This window comes from Meleagris gallopavo, chromosome 16 (assembly GCF_000146605.3).
Source record: "Meleagris gallopavo isolate NT-WF06-2002-E0010 breed Aviagen turkey brand Nicholas breeding stock chromosome 16, Turkey_5.1, whole genome shotgun sequence".
Classification (NCBI taxonomy): Eukaryota; Metazoa; Chordata; class Aves; order Galliformes; family Phasianidae; genus Meleagris; species Meleagris gallopavo.
In genome coordinates, this window is record NC_015026.2 from 1,344,886 (window position 1) to 1,361,992 (window position 17,107).

A 17,107-nucleotide genomic window follows, 5' to 3' on the forward strand; every position below is an offset into this window, starting at 1 on the left:
GGGATGCGGAATGCGGCCCGTCCCGCCCGGCTCCGCGCTCGCCCCCAGCGCAGCCCCTCGCCCAGCCGTTCCGCAGCGCTGAGTCAGAAAAGCCACCGCCGAGCTGCTCCTGCCTGCGGTGCGCAGTACAAAGGCAGGTTAAATGGTGCTCTGCTCCTCTGCAAGGAAAAGATGCACGTTTTCCCTTCGAGCGCAATTTTTTTTTTTTACACCCGTTATACCGGGAACAGACTTAGAAATGCGCTCCGGTCGGTCCCCTCCCCATCACAAAGATGAACAGCTGAGAGGGGACGTGAGGGCCGAACAGCACCTGGGACAGCAAGGCAACTCTCAGCTGCTCAGGAGATGTAAAAACGAGGTGGCTAAGCACTAAAAGGAGGAGAAAAAGCTTTTCAATTTAACATGTACAAGCAAAGAAAAAGACACGAATCCAGTGTTCTCAAATACCAACTGTGAAAAGGGGGAGGGAGGTCTCATGAAAAGGGCTGAAGTGTTAACAAACAGCACAGCAGCACCGGTTTCCAACCACAGCACCATCTCTACTGCCCTGGTCATCGCAGCACCACAAACACAGCGCGTGAGCCGCCCACCTGGATTGAAAACGAGCCGTCAGGTTTATTGATTCCTACTAAAACAAAATCCTGTTAAACAGTACGGGACTGGGTGTCTCTACAAACTCACAGCTATCTGCCAAACAATAAAAATTCCAAACTACAAAAGATGAGTCGTATTCAGTAAATATAAATGGGAAATTTAGGCTTTGTGTAGAATGTTTATCAGACTATTTACAGTGCAACACCGATCGTTTGAGTTCAGATCTCGCCAGCTTCTCTCTCCTCTGATCTCTTGGAACGAGATTTGCCATTTGTGCTCTCGTGCCGCCTCTCAGAAGAGCTCTTCTCTTTCCTCTCTCTGTCTCGTGACTTCTCTCTTGAAGATCGATCCCTAGAAGATCTGAAGTACAAAGTAAACCATCGCTATATACTTCAGATGAAAGAATTTACACAAAACGCACATAAAAATGGCAAAATCTTTGCTAACGGGGCCATGCTGCAACAGGTTTCTTACAGGAGTGTGCCTGGGTACTGCAGTGTCAGGAGTAGTGCCACCCAAGATGGAAACTCTGGTCCCTCTACAAGCTTTTATGTAAGAGAACACAGTTTTGCAGCACTGACTGCACTGTGCAACCTCTGGCAGTCCCTCAAGGTGTTCCCTGGACCCCTTCTTAGTTTACTGGGCCATACTAAAGCACTTCCAATCTTTTTCTCATCGTTGTTTGTGTCTTTTACAGTGTTTTGCTTACGCTCTAAGCTAGTGGCCTTCTGCTCAATTGCTTTAAATGCCAACTGTATTCTTCACATTCAAAGGCTTGCTCAGTCCTGGGCTTTTGTCACTTTGCATCTTGACAAGCGCAGTCTTTAACATCCTGGGTTCAAAGTCAGGATGACACAGATTTTTATTCAGAAACCACAACAGGGACAAATCTTTTCACAGCCTGCCCAAATGAGAGCTACAGATTTTCAGCAGCGCTCTGCTGTGTCAGCCCACTCAGAATGAAGCAGAGGGCTTCATACTAGGTCCAATTTTAGAAAATGTTTATGCTGTATGATTCATGCCAACTGTAAATCAATCAATCAGCTTATCAACTAGGTGCTGGTCTGTAGCTGTCTCAAGCAGCCCTTCAGAACTAGGCAGAGCTTTCAGAGATCCTGCACTGGATCCTGCACTGGTAGGTACTTTATGGATTCCAGCTTCCACTCATGCTGATTCTAATCTTTGGAACTATTGCACAGTTATATTAAAACCTTGCAGCCCTCTGTATCACATCACATGTCGCTTTCATTACCTTACACTGTGCCATTTAACCACAAGGCAGAAGACAACACAAGTCTGACTCATCTGATCAACTCTTATCCCATCCCCACACTGCCTGTTGCCCGTAGCTCTCTTACCCTAAGACCTTCAGATCCTGTGATGGGCTAGTTCTTTCCACAAGTGAGACTTCAGACCAGCAGAACCAGAACATACATTTCATGAATTCTCAGAGTAAAAACGGGAAGCTACACTTTCAGGGATTAGGATTAGGGTTTCTCATTCACTTCTGGTTTCTTAAAATTCTCGCCTCTCCCCAGTTCTCAGTAATTTTGTGGAAATATGTCAGCTAGCCAATCCACCTACAGCTTCAACAGGCTGATCTGAATGTGTTCAAGGTTTTCAAAGTAATCCCTTACCTGCTCTTTAGTAATAGTTATTACAGGGTCTTCCTCACTTCCTAATTGTCCAAACTTCTTTTCTTTTTTTTTCCATGTTCAAGACAGATTTAAAAAAGGACTTTAGTATCTCAGCCATTGGAGAATCAACAGTATTTACAGCCCCCCCTCCCATCAATTATTAACAGACAAATCTTTTTCAGACCGTTATTCCCCTCCCATTCATCAGGTGTCCTTTAGCTCAAGTGACAAAATACACAACAGTAAGTTTGTTTCTAGAAGTGTATTCTAGTGGTAGTCCCTAATTAGATGAGACACTGCTGAAGCATTCATCTATTAACTGACAGCACTAAAACAAAGGCTAGATCTAACTTCAGCAAACACTTGGTTATATACTTGCTCCCAGGCTTAGAAAGGTTGCAGGGAAATGCAATATTTCATTTCAGTCTTGCTAATACAACTACATATATATGCTTGCTTCATCTTTCCTCCAACACAGTGGGTTTTTGCTAAGTCTCAGAAGAGAGACTACAGGATTTCTCTTTGGTGACAGCAGAATGGTATATCCCTCCTTACAGCTGTCTTTTCCCCCCCCTCAACAGAAATTTCTAATAACTGTCTCTCAACCTGCCGACTCGTTACCCTAACAGAAGACTTCCCTTAGTTCCCAAATCATACACTTCTATCCCCCATGCCACTGAGAGCAAGAAGCTGGGAAGCAGAAGAGAACCACAGAAATGTAATGCCAAAACTGCCTCCGTTACTTGGCTTTTACACACCTGGGGAGACTGTGTGAGTGCCAGCAGGCCTTTGAGCTGCTGCTTATGCAGTTTCTCAAGGCTCAGCACTGCAGATCAGAGAATGACGGTTCTATCTCCTAGACTCTGCTCTTAAGCTGGGACCTTACTGTACAGTTACTGCTCTCATAGAATCATAGAATGGCCTGGGTTGAAAAGGACCACAATGACCATCTCGTTTCAACCTCCCTGCTCTGTGCAGGTCGCCAACCAGCAGCCCAGGCTGCCCAGAGCCACATCCAGCCTGGCCTTGAATGCCTCCAGGGGCATCCACAGCCTCCTTGGGCAACCTGTTCCACTGCGTTACCAGCGTGTGAGTGAAAAACTTCCTCCTAATATCTAACCTAAACCTCCCCCCTCTCAGTTTAAGGCCATAAACATGTGAAAGCATCTACAAATTGCCCCTGGGAAACACTGCTTTGGCTTAAGTGTACAGGACACCGTAGCTCCCAGCTTGAGAAAGCGGTGGTAGTTTTGCCCACTCTAAGGGATCAGAGGAGGCTCACTTATGTTGGGGACTCCCCTTTTCAGAAGCGCTCACGTCAGGAATACGTACTTGTGTTTGGAACTCCTGTCTCTGGAGCCCCGGCGGTGGCCTCTGCTGTGGCTGCGGGAGCGGCTCCGGTGGCGCCTGTGTCGGTCTCGGGACCTGGAGCGGGACTTCCGCCGCTCACGGGACACCGACCTCGAGCGCCTTCGCCTCCTGTCTCGAGACCGGGATCTGCAGAGGGCACAGACTGCCTCAGATTCAAGAGATAGGCCAGTTCGTTGGATCTGTACACCTCTGCCCATCTCTCAGACGTTCCAGACTAACACGAATCCAGAGCATCGGCCCCCACCCCCCGTCCCTGCCCACAGATCAAATCACAGAAGGCAAATCACCCGCAGGGCGAAGAGGCTCATTCCTGGGCTCACACTACCAACAGAACACCAAGGGGTAAATTCAAGTTGCTGGGAAGCTTATGAAAATCACTCCCACCACTGATGTGTTGATGCCTAGAGCACAGCTTACCAACTGTGATACAGGCCTCACTTAGGCTGAAGAAGTCAGTCGTATGTGAAATTGCCATAACCTCTATGGCAGCCTGCCAAAGAGAGCATCCCCCTTGTGAAAACACTACACTTTCAAAGCAGATTTGTTTCCATCTGCTCTAAAAACCAAATAAAGGGTGCCAACATATATGTAAAACCGTAGAGGAGATCTCGAGGTACACAATCACTTACAGAATGTTGTCATACCATTAAGGCAAGCTCTTCACAGAGATGGGAGCTTTAATAACAAATCTCTGCATTTTTACACCTGAGGTATTATATATAACAGGTACATTTCATACTTTAGAACTATCAAAGCATGTGAGACATTTATTGGCAAAGACATTGAGTGCATTCTCAGACTGGCAGTGCAGAGCACACGGCTCCCTTTCTCTGGCTGAGCTAGCCCACTCCTGCCTTGCACCTCAGCTGCTGACAGTACTGCAGAAGGGCCCAAGCAGAAGTTCCCATTTCTTTCAGGGAGCACAATGAGAAGACCGAGGCACAACACCAACTCCATTTACGAGACCACAGTAACTACATAAAAACACAAACAGGCATTTGGGAGAACTTCACACTCACCTTCGACGATCTCTATTTCTCGATCCAGACCTAGAAGGAAGACAGTTATGTGAGAGAAGGTATGGCATGGTTTTTGTTTCCTTTTCCCCCATCAAACAACCCATTCACCCTTGCAGTTCTCAACGGGAGCAAAGCTAACACAGTAATTAAGATGTCAGTTAAAAAAGCTTGCCATACAAGCCTAAAAACATCAGCTTCAGTTGCAGAGGGGAGGGGGAGAGGGGAAGGGTGTATCACAGACTTGTCAAAAAAGCAAAGAACAGGACAGAAGCACCAGTTCCAACAGAGCTTGTTGGAACAGCTCACTGACTCCACAAAGAGCTTTCTGGCAAAGCAGGAAAGATCTACCATCCGCTCCCACTCTGTTAATACAGTGTTACAATGCACCTTTCTAACTTCAAATTTACACTCTGTGGTCCAACATCAACTAGATGAACACAGTCATGAAAAAGTGCCACTCTCCAACAAGTGTGGGATAGGCACTGAACAGTGTTCTCATTTTGGTTCCTTTGAGGTGGCTGCACGTTTAAAAAAGAAATTGTTTTAATAAAGGAAAAATGCACTGTTTTCTCCCTAACCATGAGGATTTAACAAACATTCAGTGGAAATTTCCATCAATTATTTTTTTCCTGCTTAGGAAAGGTGAGCGAGGAAGGAAAGAAAAAAAAAAAAGAGGAAGCAAATGTGAATAACTGTTACTGAACAGTAAAAGAGAGACACTGGAAATTCTTCACTCCTTATTATATAAATCAAATTGAGAAGAATCATCCAGGCCTCATTCATTCTCACATCTCCATGGCACGCTCAGCTTAACAGCATGCCAGCTCCCCAGAGAATTACAGTCTGAAGAGATCACTGAGCCTCCAGCACCACCAAATGACACAGGACTGTCTTTATTTTCCACTACTGGTGACAATCCAGTTCACTCATTTCTTTATGGAAATCAGTTTATTTGACAGACAAATTAAGTTACAGTTCTGCAAGCCCATCTACAGGCTTCCATGACATGGCACAGTGCCTGTAAGTCACCAAGACTTCTCAGAGTCAAGTGGTATTGTTCCCCTTACTGGATAACAGCACAGAGATACTGCACATGAAGACATGGCAGTAAGAGTTATGAGGGATCATTTTTTAAGTGGTTCTTTAAGTATCAAGAGACTGCTTCTCAAGCAGAGCTTAAGTCAGTTGAAGTCACTGATGTGTTTTTGATGGAGAAACACCTCTGTAAGCATGGCAATGCACAGCAGCCAGAGGAGTGGGTACTTAGAAATCAAGAGATCTGAGCTCTCGTCCCAGCATCCACTGGGAAAACTGTTTTCCTTCTTTGGGTCGAGTTCTCATTTCAGAGAAGTAAACAATCTGACCTCCTCTACACGTCACTCCTGGCTCCACTATGTGGTTTTCTTTAGCATCAGAATAGAAGAGCACAGAGATGCCTCCACACAGAGCGAGGGCAAAGGCTGGCCACAATTTTTAAGTAGTGCAAAATACCAAACCAGCAAGAACTCAGACCCCAGGCCAACTCAACACAGTTCTTGCTCTGACATCAGGCAATCCATACCAAAAGGGAACCTTTATAAAACACACCAACTAGAGAATGCACAACAATTTGGGGCTTATACCTTCACCAATCACTAAAACCACTAAGCCACAGACCACAGGAAGCCAAGCTGCCTCAGTTCTGGTACTTGTTTGCAAGCATTTCCAGAAATGTATATCCAGAGGCACGCTGTGGTCATGCATTTCATACATCTTGCAGCCAGATGGCTGAAATACTCTTCAGCTGACATCGAAAAAGAGCTTTCCACAGACAACAAGGTGGCTTTTTGGATTCACAAAGTACAAGACTGTGAGGAGAAACATACCACGTGGCTGGGGAAGAGCTGTAACAAGAAGAACAGCACTCCTTCCTACTCAGCCACTTCCTTTGCATGACCAGTGCAAATAAACCACCCTCTTCACACCACGCTGTTTAACCGAGTCATTTACGCACACGGAAGAATCAGTTTTTCCAGTTTAGCTGGAAAGAGGCTTGTCATGAGAATACCAACATTGTAGCCACCCTGTATGGGAACTGTGCCTGAACCACTGATTGAGCACCTGGGGAAAGGACCAGTCAGCCCTGGCAGCACAGGTGAAGGCAATTCAGCTGTGTGAGGGGAAGGGGTGGAGCCTGGCTGCACCTCTCTTAGACCTCATTTAAGGGCTGACTGCCACTGAGGAAAGATCTCTTTATGGAGAGCCCTCCTTGGTGGAGTTTTCCTCTGTGAACCTGGACTCTTCTGATACAGGTAAGCAATCTTCTTCCCTTATAGCACCTTTCTGTTGTGCTGATCCTTTGGTCATTACATCTCTGGTGAAACACTTTTTCCCATCACACTGATCTGTCCAATTGCTACACAATCCCACAGCTCAAGGATTATACACACGTGAGCAGAAAGTGACACACATGGCAATGAACATCAGAAACAGCCACTCCTTGGGATTCCTCTGAGCTGGACAGCCTGAGGATGTCCTGGGAGGTGTTCTCCAAAACTGCGCCAGAAGTGCCTTGCTGTTACTGTAGAAAACTTTCTGAATAAGACAGGCAGCTTGCCATCTGGCTCACAGATACTAGCTTTGCTCTGTTGTCACCTCCTAGCCTCGAAGCAAGAAGGCTGTCCCAGGAATTTTGGTATTAGTAGAGCTATTTGAACATTCATGTTAAGTCTTCCCATTTGGATGCACTCAGTGAAGTCACTTCATCCAGACTCCAAAGAGACAGGCACTAGACCAGTAAAAGCCTGAAGACAATGTATCTTCTGAGCTTCTATTTTTCAGACAGAGGAGGCTACAATTACTCTGATGTGGGGATTTTGTGCATTATTTTTAACTGAATGCCAGGGTGCCCACACAGCATCCAGAGCACCTCCAACAGCTGATGCAGTACTCAGAACTAACAAATCAGATTATTTCAAAACCAGCTTCACAAAACAGTTACCAGCTTTCACTCACCGCCTGCCCATCCTCTCCTCTCGTTCCCTCTCTTCTCTCCGTCTCAAACGATCCTGGTTTCTCTTCTCTTGCTTTTCTGCCACTGTTTTCTAGAAAAAAAGTTCACATCATATCTCAATACAAGCAGCATGTCAGAAAGGTCTGCAAGGAGCTTACTCAGGTAGTAAGATAAAGAACAGCTTCACTGCATTCTTTGTGCTAGCCAAGATTTTTATCAAGGCTCACTATCAACTTCTCTAACATACACTGGCACAAGAAACATCACTCCATGCACCTGTTTTGGGCACCTGTGCTCTAAGAAATGAGTCTGTGTGCTGTGAGCCAAGGGGCTGTCCCTCCACACTTAAAAGCCACAGAACAGTGCAGTAGCCCAGTGTCAATGATCAGTGAAGGCACTGACCTCAATCCAAACAAATACTGCACAGGAACCACAACTCTTACTCAAGCAGGATAAGGGTTCCAGTCTGCAAGCATGGCAAACAGTGCAATTCCATTACAAAACTTCAACACTTCAGCTACTGCAGACCTTAATCACTGGCAGCACTGTAAGAAGCTCCAGTTAAAGCACTTCATTGAAAGAACTCAAAAAGTGCCCTCCAGCAGTCAAAAATGAAGCAAAGAGTGACAAATCTCAGCCAAACCAATGGAGAAGACCATTGGTGCAGTCAAATGCAAGGAAGAAATTACAGCAGTGGTCTAATTCTAATTAAAGTTTTTCCGTTACACGGAAACTGCAGAACAGAACCCAAGATAGGACTAAGCAAACTTGCATTTGAAGTTTCAGGGGTTCTGACATTAGAAATTTCTGGGCTTATATAAGTATTCTGCAAAGAATTCTGTATGAACTTAATGTATGTACTGTGAATGCCTTTAGAACTACAAGGAGAAGGTTTAAAACAGACAAGATTACCCTCAGCTGATCCAGTTTCTCACGAATCTGAATGAAACCCAAGTGTAATTTGCCTCCAAAGTGGTCAGCAAGACGCCGGTCGTTGTCATGGAGACCAAGATATGCTGAACAGACTTCACACACACGCAGCTTTTGCTGTTGGAAGCTGGATGCAGGCATTGAATTTCGGTATTCTTCCTGAAGGGAGATGAAAAACAACAAAAAAAAAAACAGGCCAGTGTCAATTGTGACCCTCCAGGATCATTAAAAGCACCCTCAATACAAAGGAGGTACCATGCAAAACACCGTGAGCACAGCTAACTGACATTCTATCCCTGCAGGTAACTGAACACTGACCAAATATTTCAGGAGAACTGCCACCTCCCCAGTCATCTCTCTTCACCAGATACGAGTTTCTACAAAGCTTTTCTTCACCTATCACACTACCCTGCCAGCTGCTTGCTGACACATTGCTGGCATTGAAAGAGGACGTGCTGGCGAAATAGAAAAAGAGGTAGGAACCACCCAGGTGTCTGTCACAGACTCAGCCCAACTCAATCACCTACTACACATCACAGGACAACCAAGGCCGTACCTCTGCCTCTTTCTTTTTTGCTCGGACTTTTTCCACTTCCATCAGGATCTTCTGAGACTCATCAACATTCCCTTCAGCACCCAGCTGTTCAGCTTTAGCTAGGAGTTTTCCAATGTCTTCGTTCAGTTCATGCACCTTCTCTGCCTAAAGAAAACAGTTGTTTTTTGGTTTGTTTCTTTCCAAGACAGACAAAAAAATCTTGCAAAAGACTGCAGGGCAACTTCTCCTTTTTCACTTAGAAAAGTAAAAACACCTACTGTTTTGAGTAAGCTGTTGTTAGAAGATGACCATAAAACTTCAGAAGTCTCAACAAAAAAGGATTGGTGTGCCCATACAGGCAGTACAGTCATAGGCAGACAGCGAAGGAAGAAAATATACATGGACAGGGCATCATCAGCTCTGCTGGAAATGGTGGCACATTCCTGGCTTACAGGACAGGAGACACCACAAATCCAGCTTCAGAAATGTTTTGTATTGTCCCAGTGAAATAAGTTCCCAAAAAGGAAGCCACGGGACCATTTGCTACATGGAAAGACAATGATTACAGGATGGATTTAATATTCTAAGCTGCCATTCAAACACTGAATAGGAGGGAAAACCTATATATTTCATAGCCACAATTAAGCAACATATTTTAGAGTTGATATTTTACCTTAGTGTGGCCCTTGGAACCAAGAAGTTTATCACAAGAACAGCCAGAGCAGCATTTGAAGGTGATGGCTCAAATCCACAAAATCTTTGTCGAGCTTAACTTCCCAGTATCAGGCAACAACAGAACACGAGCGCTCTTGCACAGACTTTCAGAACAAAGGTTAAATGAGAGGACTATACCTTCGCAGACACTTCAGCACTGATCTCTTCCTGCGTCTCAGCCAGGCGCTTTTTGGCCAGTTCAGTTCTCCTGTCACACTCCGCAATGAAGGACTCCAGGTGATCCATAGCCTGTTAGATAGACAGTTCAAACAACCGTCAGTCGAGATGCTCCCTGCGTCAGACCTACAGCCAGCAGCTAGGGCTGCAACCCACAACAACGCAGTGCACAACCAACCTCAAAAATGGACACGAAGGACACTTTGCAGAAGAAGTAAAATTGGATCCCTGCCCCTAAGTCTGTCACCTACAGCTCTGCACTGCAACTTCCAATGTGTGAGCAAACAGATGCCAACATAAAAAGCACTGCATGAAACGGGAAGGCAAAATGTGCTTCCACTTGATTTGTTTCATCACAGAAAGCTAAATGTGGCCAGAAGCAGAACTACTGAGCAAAAGGCTTGTAACATTCATTCTCCTGCTGGGACAGGCCAGCGGGTTGCCATGGCCTGCTACAGAGCAGGTGTGGGATGCAAGGAAAGCCCAAAAAGCCTCCCAGCTAGCTGCACTAGTTTGGTTACAAGAGTCAGAATTAATTTTGCAAGTTAAAGTCAGCATCAAGATGATGTTTGGGAAGGAGCAGGACGTTTTTGCCAGATCAAATAACATGGTGAGCTGAAACACCCACAATACAACACCCAGTTCTATGGGTCAGCCAATGATTTCAAGAGGCAGTTTCCATAAAAACCAACAAAACAGAACAAAAAATCCCCATACTTACATCCAGCTCAAAAAACAGATCTCTCTCTTTACTTGCAATCTCATAATCTGCTCTCAGTGCCAAGTCATGGATCTTTGTACACTCTCCCAGGTCCATTCTCTGTTTAAAAGGAAAATACATGTAAGAAAACTCCATTATGGCAATAAGCTGAAAATACTTAACTCTCGACAAGTTTATCATATCAAAATAAAACTTCTTTGGGAAGAAGAGCTTCCTCTTCACCTGTCAGTAACAGAACTAGCCAGAAGAATCACGTCTGCTAGAATCACTTCTCTAGGAGTCCTTCCAACAATATCAAAGCACCTCAAATACTCCAAGTCCAGACCTACCCCTGCTTCAGGTCACAGCACAGCCTTGGAAACTGCTGGGAAGGAGCTGGGAAGGCACAGCAAGCTACAGCAGGAGCTCCTTCAACAGACACCACCAATACAAACACCTCCTGTTTAGAAGCTACAGCACAGCAAACACACAGCTGTGTACCCTAAGTTTAAAGCTCACACAGAAGCGTGTATCTGGATCAGAAAGAGCCTTGATAGCCTACTGAAAGATAGCAAACCACAGAACACAGATGGAATGCTTCCTAGCAAGGGCAAGGGGATTTACAGTAAGCAGGGGTATGGCCAGTAGGAAAGCACAACCCCATGCTCAGATACAGCAGATCCTAATTCTGCAGCTAGCCCTTCCTGCTTTCAGCTACTGCTGGGACTTTAAACCCACCAGTTCAAAGCTAATTTCTCTGCATAAGGTCATTTTGATGTCTCTATCTAATGACAGACTCCATGAGAGCATCTCCTTTCCTGGAAAACCCTGACTTGCATGCTGCTATTCACTTCCATTGCAGATAATGCTATTTAAATCTGGTTGGTTTCCCCCCAGGTCTAGTAGCTAATGGCCAAATAACTGAATTATGCTCTCAAAATGTGGAAATTGCACTTGCATGTTTTAATATGTAAAGGAGAACATTTCTCTGTTCTTAAAATAGAAAAACAACACACCATTTTTCAAAGTTAAAACAACAAAAGGCCTGAGTGTGGGCCACAGGGAGCAGCACAAGCAGCAGGGGACGTGCCAGCTCACAAGGAACATCCCAGCAGCATCAAGGAAAAAAACCTAGACAGAACTGCAGGAAAAGCTAAATACAGCTCCACTGGGATCAGCACAGAACACACGAGCATCACCCCAAAGTAAAGCTGGGGATTGCCAAGGACACATTATGAAGCAGTGCGTGCCAACAGCAATGGATGTGCTGAGAATGAAGCAAAGCCATCAAAGAAAGCTTCAACAGGTAATGCTTGGGTTTTCAGCAGTTATCTGCATTATTAACTCCTTTAATAATTCAAGATAACCTGTCACTATTTAGTCTCACTCATTTCACTCATGTTTACCAAAAACAGGAGGCACTGACAGCAGGCTCAGATACTGGATTCAGGAATAGCGTTGTGAGCTCTAATGGTGGGTATTTAATGCCTACAAAAAACAGTTGTTCCAGTACTTTTAGAACTTAATAATGTTCATCTTCAGGCAAAACTCTTGAAGGAATGCTGAAGAGCTACTGGAATTTTACCATAAGAAAAACTTAGTAGAACATCAGAGCATTATACAACTTAATTTTTTATTCTTATTGTTATTCTACTGCAATCTCTACAATATAGGGAGAAAGAGCAACACTCCACAAGATTGTTACAGACCATAGGTTATCTCATGTGAACTCTCCTGGCAAGCTGAGCCACTCACTCCACTTCAGAGAAGGGGCCCCAGCAGAAGGCTTCAGACGAGCCTTCTGTATTCCTCTCACTCTTTGTTAAAAGGCAGCAAGTCTCTCAATCTCTTCTGCCAGGGAAAATGTCCAGGTTTCATCGGCATACAAACCTCAAATCTTCCTTCAAATCCTTCGACGTGATCTCTATGCACGGAGATCTCGTGTATCGCTCACCTCAGGTAAGATCACTACTAGCCTTTCTGTTTCAAAGACTCCTCTTGTCTCACCAGGGAGGCCTGGCACCAAATACTCACACTTTCTAGCAGGGGTTGTGACTCGCTCCAATCAATACCCATGGCTGGTCTGTGACACAGGTACTTAAGAGCCTGAGTAAAGCCTTAACTCCCCACTCAGACACAGACCAAACGTGTTTAGATGTCAGTGGTAACGAATCCCCCTTGTGTTTGTTGCACAGTCCACTTCCTGAGGTCTCTGTTAATTCACCAGTCTCCTTCCACGAGGAACATTCTTCAGATGTAATCATGGCTCTAGTGATTTGCCCAACCAAAAAAACACAGATACTGACGAAGCAATCCTGCAACCTGCAGATTTCAGCTCTCTCACCTCCCACTGGGGGACACAGGAACTTCCTTGAATACAATTTCCAAGTATTGTTCTACCCGCACAGCTTTTGGGCTCATCTGTCCACTCATCAGCAGAGATAGAAATCACAGAATCATAGAATGTGCTGCAGCACTTCCACGAGCAGCAACACAGCTACTGCTCACTGCAAAGCTCACTGCAGGCCACTAACCACTTCCATGTCAAGTCTTTCCTGGTACCTGGCTATAAGAAACACTTGCATTCTCCCAGAAATGTCCTTCTTTCCCATGGAGACCAAAAAGAAAACCAGAGTAATGAAGTTTAGATGAAAAAAAAAAACTAGTAATCACAAGAATATGCCAAATAACAATAGAGCCCTCACCCCCAGGCACACTGGCCCACCTGAACAAAGCGTGTCTTCTGGAGCTGTCAGGAACATTCCAGAATGTTCCCCCAAATCTGGGCTCTTCCTACCCTACGCCTGAAGGTCAGTGAGGGGGATGTGATCATACCTCACTGAGCACTGCTACTGACCAGATCCAGTTCCCTGCTCATCTCCAACCAGCCTCCCACTAAGAAACAGCTGCATACACAAAGGATGCAGCACTAACAATGCCTTCAGGAGGAAGGATGCAGCACTAACAATGCCTTCAGGAGGAAGGATGCATCACAACTGTTACCAGAAAGCTTGGAACATCTGTTGGAAGTTGCCAATGAGCTCCAAGGTCCTGACTTCTTCAATAACACACATCCAGAGATGGATGTTACCCCATTCAGTTAAGGCTGATTCACCCATCAGTTCCTTCATTACCAGAGCACCATAAGATGCCAGTAGACCTGTCTGGATGCACAATGAAAGCCTGCGTGATTCATTCTGTGCTGGCAGCACTGACAGCTGAACTGCTGATCCTGTTCCAGACCTGACATGTTCTCTCCAAACAGACCTGTGACACCCATGCATTTTCTCACTCCCAAGAATCTACTGTTAGAGGTGCAAAGAGCTCCTCAACCACTTCAGGGCCACCACAACATCATTTGGGTGACCCACAAGAACACCTGTGTAGCAGCAGTCCTCCTTGCTCCTGGGTGCTTCTCCAATCCAGGACATTCAGAACGCACTTAAAACCCCAGGCTTCCTCTGTGCCTTGTCACCAGCTGCAACAGTCCCTCACACTGCTTCATTCCACCCCTTCAAATCACCATCAACTTTCTGCTGGAAAAATGCCAGAAAAGATGGAAGGCACCACACGTCTTCAATCCACATCTAGGCTCCAAAAACCTGTTGTAGAGTCTCACGTTCAAAAAAACTACACCCTAACCCACCTTGGTTCACACGAAGAATGGAAGTGAGCAGAAGTGATCTCAGAAGCTTTAAAAGTATGAAAAAGAAGTGAGGGGACACGGAAACTGATGCAGTGATGGAAAATACATCTGAGCTTCCAAACTTGGCCCTGCATCCCCTAGGACACTTTGAAAACAGAAAGATTTGCGTTCCACTCTTCTAGACTTACTCTGCAGCAACAGCCATTTAGAAGCTGAAGTCTGCCTGCTCAGAGCCAAGGCAGTGCTTGGTAAAGCTCTCCCTGTTAGCACTGCCATGCCACTCTGCCATCACAGTGGTGTAATGCCAGCCCTTCCCTCTGCTGGGAACCCACGTGTCAAACCCCAGCTCATGAAATAACACGATCAAGGGCTATAAACAAGGACTGCAGTTAAAAAAAAAAAAAAAACAACCTGGTTAAGTGGATGGACAACATGAAACGTCACAGCATTTAGAGACAAACAGTGTTATTCATCTCCATCCTGCAATTAAGCAATGCAGTAATTACCAAAGTCCTATACTGTTTTCTTTTGAAAGCTGGATTGCATCTTTCATCCGGGCACTGAATTGGATTCTTACTCCACAAGATCTTGTTGTTACCACATCACCTTCTGCTCTCACAGAGAACATCTGAGCCAAGCCTCTGAAACGTGGCTAGCTTATCCCCAGAGGGCACCAGTGAAGGAAGCTGTCCCAGCAGTTTGAAAGCAGTCAGGCAGAGCAACATACTGCTCACACCAACAAAATAAACGCAAAGCTGGCCTGAGCTGTAACCAGCCATTATATGCCAACCCTTTATGATGAAAAAGCTGAAATTCCACTGGGAGAATATCACCTGCTTTATAAAAGGAGACTGAAAAGCTCTGAGGATTGAGGGTTACTGCAGCTCATGAGGTTTGCCAAGCTGAAGATGCAGTGAACTGCAGCACCCAGGACAGCAGGCTGGCTCCCCTAGGCTACGATCCCATGGCCCCTGCAGGACGAGCTTCATGTCCTAACTACCACAAGCTGTCAAAACAGAAATAAGCTTGCAACTACACATCAATTGTGATAGAAAAAGCAGTGTGGATGAATTCGGGGTACACCTGACTGTAATGGTTCTAAAGACAGCATAGAAACTGAAATGAAAATGGCTGGCTGTTCCTAGGGCGAGGGAAGTGTGACGTTCCCCAGGCTGCATCTCCTAGAAGGTACTTTGGGTAGCACAGAGAAGCCCTGAAGAGCTGTGCCAACTTCTGCCTCACCAGAATTCCTTATTCCAGAGGAATACTTACTGTTCCTGCCAGGATATCATGAGGACAGCAATCCAGGAGGTGGCTCTTGCAGACACGATCGTCTGTAAACTTCACCCTTTGCCTGGTTTCATCTCCTGAAATTCATTTGTGGTTTTAAATAAGGAGACATTAGAATACTGACAGGAGAACAGAAATGTTGGTATGATCATTTCACCTCAATATGCAGATTAAAATACTTGGTGTTCCTGCTCCCTAGAATTACTTGGAGGGTGACAGGATATTCTGGAAAACTTGTAATTGGCAGCAAATACCACTTTAGCATTTATTCATCATACACCATGTTAAACACAGTGTTGGCGAGCCAAGTAATGTCCAAGGCCTGTCATCCATATAAAGAGACTGCACAGCCCAAAGAGGAAAAGGAGACAGACAGTCTGGCTCAGAGCCAACACTTTTGGTTGTTTTATCCCCCCTTTTATTTTGCCATAATGAAGGGGCAGGAGATACTGAAACCCAAGCTAGCAGAGGGCCATGAATCACAAAATAAGGCTGTGCTGGGCAGTTGGGTTTGATTGTTTTGGATTTTTTTTTCTTTTTATAGGCAACTACTATTTGCTAATCTGATGATTAAGACATCAGTCCATTTGGTCTCAATACCAAGTCTGCAGTGTGTTTTCCAAGGCCGTGAAATGCTGCATCTCGTAGGTGTCGGCCCGGAGCACGAGGCGCACTTCCCACCCTCCTCCCGCCCTCAGGAGACATTTTACACTCAGGAGCCACTTCAACAAGACAGTATCAGAAAAGCAAAAAAAAAGAAAAAATAAATAAAAATAAAAAAAGAAACAAAGTTAGTCAATACACACTGCGAGCTCCAACATATACTATACCCATCTGCATTCTTCAAGACCTCAGCTGCAGAATTTTATGCCCACTGTTGAAAAGTTTTAAAGGAAAAGCTTTCTTGCCCACACCTGCAGTAAGGAAGTCAGGGGAACGATACATAAAAGTAAAGGCAAAGTGGTAATGGTATGTGACAGTTTTAAAGCTAAGCTGTGTATACGACACAGGTGTGTAGTACTCAATAGGAACAGGGTTTGCAAGCATCCAGGAATTGTGTCTACTGAAAATGGTTTTTCTTTCTTTCTTTCTAAGCTACACTTTTAAAGTTACTGGTGGGGAGGAAAAAAAAAGTACTAAACTTACTTTTTTCGGGTTTTTTTCTTTTTTTCTTTTTTTTTTGTTATAACAGCTTTAAAAATTGGTTGTGACTCACGGCTCGATGAACATGAGGCTTTTCTGCAACTCCCTTGCAGATTGATGTAGGCAGGCAAAGATACACTGAACCTTTATAAATAAAATAGAGGGGCCACAATTGTTCAGTTTGTATGAAATAAAATATATGGGAAGCAATTCAACAGCAACTCAATACACAAAAAGAGAGAAAGGCACTTATTCACTTACGAAACAAAGTGCAAAGGACCTGAGCAGCCCCGCTACGAGGCGGATCGGAGCGCCCGGGCGATACGAACCGCAGCGCTCCGCACGGCGGGGCACCTACC

At 45.0% G+C, this 17,107-nt stretch overlaps 1 protein-coding gene across 4 annotated transcripts; it reads right to left on the bottom strand.

Annotated features, from left to right (window-relative positions):
- Positions 1-589: 589 nt before the first annotated feature.
- On the bottom strand, positions 590-16,866 carry LUC7L (LUC7 like). 4 transcript variants are annotated; one of them, XR_002120116.1, is made up of 11 exons: positions 15,588-16,732; positions 10,691-10,789; positions 9,931-10,041; positions 9,100-9,243; positions 8,526-8,702; positions 7,616-7,704; positions 4,622-4,651; positions 3,564-3,728; positions 2,232-2,293; positions 1,304-1,426; positions 862-954 (listed from the first exon to the last, which is right to left on the bottom strand). XR_002120116.1 is itself a non-coding variant. In XM_010719385.3 (10 exons), exons 3-10 carry the CDS (start codon positions 10,784-10,786, stop codon positions 813-815), a joined length of 954 nt encoding a protein of 317 aa, XP_010717687.1. In that variant the 5' UTR covers positions 10,787-10,789; positions 15,588-15,682; positions 16,822-16,866; the 3' UTR covers positions 590-812. The 4 variants fall into 4 exon arrangements, 3 of the variants coding, with proteins under 3 accessions (XP_010717687.1, XP_010717686.1, XP_010717685.1); XM_010719385.3 differs by lacking the exons at positions 1,304-1,426; positions 2,232-2,293 and adding an exon at positions 16,822-16,866 and having other exon boundaries at positions 590-954; positions 15,588-15,682; XM_010719384.3 differs by lacking the exons at positions 1,304-1,426; positions 2,232-2,293 and having other exon boundaries at positions 590-954; positions 15,588-15,682; positions 16,206-16,732.
- Between the last annotated feature and the right edge of the window lie 241 nt (positions 16,867-17,107).

What these genes read in the sequence shown, in the direction of transcription:
- LUC7L (XM_010719385.3), bottom strand. Translation starts at nt 10,786, where the DNA reads ATGGACCTGGGAGAGTGTACAAAGATCCATGACTTGGCACTGAGAGCA. An exon ending in GTGCTGAAGTGTCTGCGAAG is followed by an intron (nt 9,244 to 9,930) that starts GTATAGTCCTCT and finishes TGTTTTCTTTAG; the next exon opens with GCAGAGAAGGTGCATGAACT. An exon ending in AGAAACTGGATCAGCTGAGG is followed by an intron (nt 7,705 to 8,525) that starts GTAATCTTGTCT and finishes CTTTTTTTCTAG; the next exon opens with AAAACAGTGGCAGAAAAGCA.